This window comes from Nannobrachium achirus (assembly GCF_963921795.1).
Source record: "Nannobrachium achirus genome assembly, chromosome: 6".
In the NCBI taxonomy this organism is placed as follows: domain Eukaryota; kingdom Metazoa; phylum Chordata; class Actinopteri; order Myctophiformes; family Myctophidae; genus Nannobrachium; species Nannobrachium achirus.
Window position 1 is genome coordinate 52,385,149 of NC_137815.1, and position 1,654 is coordinate 52,386,802.

General features: G+C 50.7%; 1 protein-coding gene across 1 annotated transcript; it reads left to right on the forward strand.

The window, feature by feature from the left end:
• Window positions 1-349: 349 nt before the first annotated feature.
• On the forward strand, window positions 350-835 carry LOC308287162 (small ribosomal subunit protein uS3m-like; the record flags this gene model as incomplete). The annotated part of the gene is made up of 1 exon (XM_080728282.1): window positions 350-835. The coding sequence occupies one exon, from the start codon at window positions 350-352 to the stop codon at window positions 833-835; it is 486 nt and encodes a 161-aa protein (XP_080584408.1).
• Between the last annotated feature and the right edge of the window lie 819 nt (window positions 836-1,654).

Below are 1,654 nucleotides of genomic sequence, written 5' to 3' on the forward strand. Positions count from 1 at the left end.
GATGATATGTAAAAGTCCATATATGGGTATTCCCCAGAATCCCTTTTATGCCCATATATGAAGATCCCTGATGCCATCGATATATATCACTGGCCAGATGGCCAAGACATGGCCCACCCATATCTGTGTGGCTGGTTCAGATAGGGATCTCCATGTATGGGCATAAAATATATTGTATGTTGCGATGTTATGGGAACCACTCCAACAGAATTCCTTTATGCCCATATATGGAGATCCCATCACTGTCACTCTTTGCCACATCACTGTGACTCAGACTTATCAGAATGGTATCAGAATGGTATAAACAGAGAGGAACATGGCTGCGTCCTTGAACAACGTTCGGAGCGCGATGTTATTGAGAACCCTGGTGAAGTCTTCTGGAACCTTGTGCTGCCCTGTTGGAAGCCGAGCCATCCACGTCACCACGGCATGCTGTAAGAATCGAGCAGCTCGTATTCGCGTGGGGAAAGGAGACAGACCGGTGACCTATGAGCAAGCACTGCACCCTCATCACATAGGACACTACAAAGGATGGTTGTCTCAGCACACTAGTAACCTGAAAGGAGAAGAGGGTGCGGCGGACAGAACGATCGAGGACGTGTTCGTGCGGCGCTTCATGTTCGGGACGTTCCACGGCTGCCTGGCCAACGAGGTGGTGATCAAGAGGCGGGGCAACGTGCTGGTGGTGTGCGCGCTGATGCTGCAGAAGATGCCGCCGCAGAAGTTCTACTTCCTGATCGGCTACTCGGAGTCGCTGCTCTCGCACTTCTACAAATGCCCCGTCAAGCTGGAGATTCAGACCCTGCAGGCTCAGGCTGTGTACAAATACCTCTGATTCAATGTGTTGTTTAGTTTTTCTGCTTTTTATTTAAGTCCATGGAAAGATTTAAAGTTCAATGCTGCTTATCTCTTAAAATCATTTGAAGTTTTTGTCTGAGAGAGAGACTAAGGGTCGATTCACAGGAGCCTAACTAATTTCGGTTCGGCACTGTCCAAACCCAAATATGGGTCGTCGTCCCCGGTTCGGGGGGGCGTCAACCGACTAAACTCGGCTCCACGGTGCTGCCAAAATGTTGTGACCTCCCGACTTAATTTCGGTACTAAGCGGTGTCTTCTCATTCATTCAGCCCGGCTTCAAGTTCATTTCCTCGGCTATGAAGCCAAGGAAACAGCGGTAATTTGGGAGGGAGACACGCCGACTTCCAAATGCTTGTGTGGCCGTGATTAGAACGTTGCATAGCGGATACATGTCAGCTGGTTCTCACTCACTCTGGCTGGAGAGTGGAGGCGCGCGCGACACACACACACGCACGCACGCACGCACGCACGCACGCACACGCGCGTGCGCGCGCACACACACACACACACACACACACACACACACACACACACACACGGCTTTGCTGCGTCTCGCAGCTCGCTAGTCGCTGACCGTTTTCAAGAGGAAATAAGAGCTTAAAGTAAACACAACTTTGCTAGTAGTGTTCCGTGTTGGTTTATAGCTGACCTGCAAGCTCCGTGACGAATTGTGACTGTGATGCATGCAGAAAGAGAGGCGGCACGTCTATAATGTGAGCTTGTATTGAATGTTTTCGACGGAGCTCGCAGTGATGAGAGAGACAGAGAGACCCTCAGACCCCACTGCGCTGCTGCT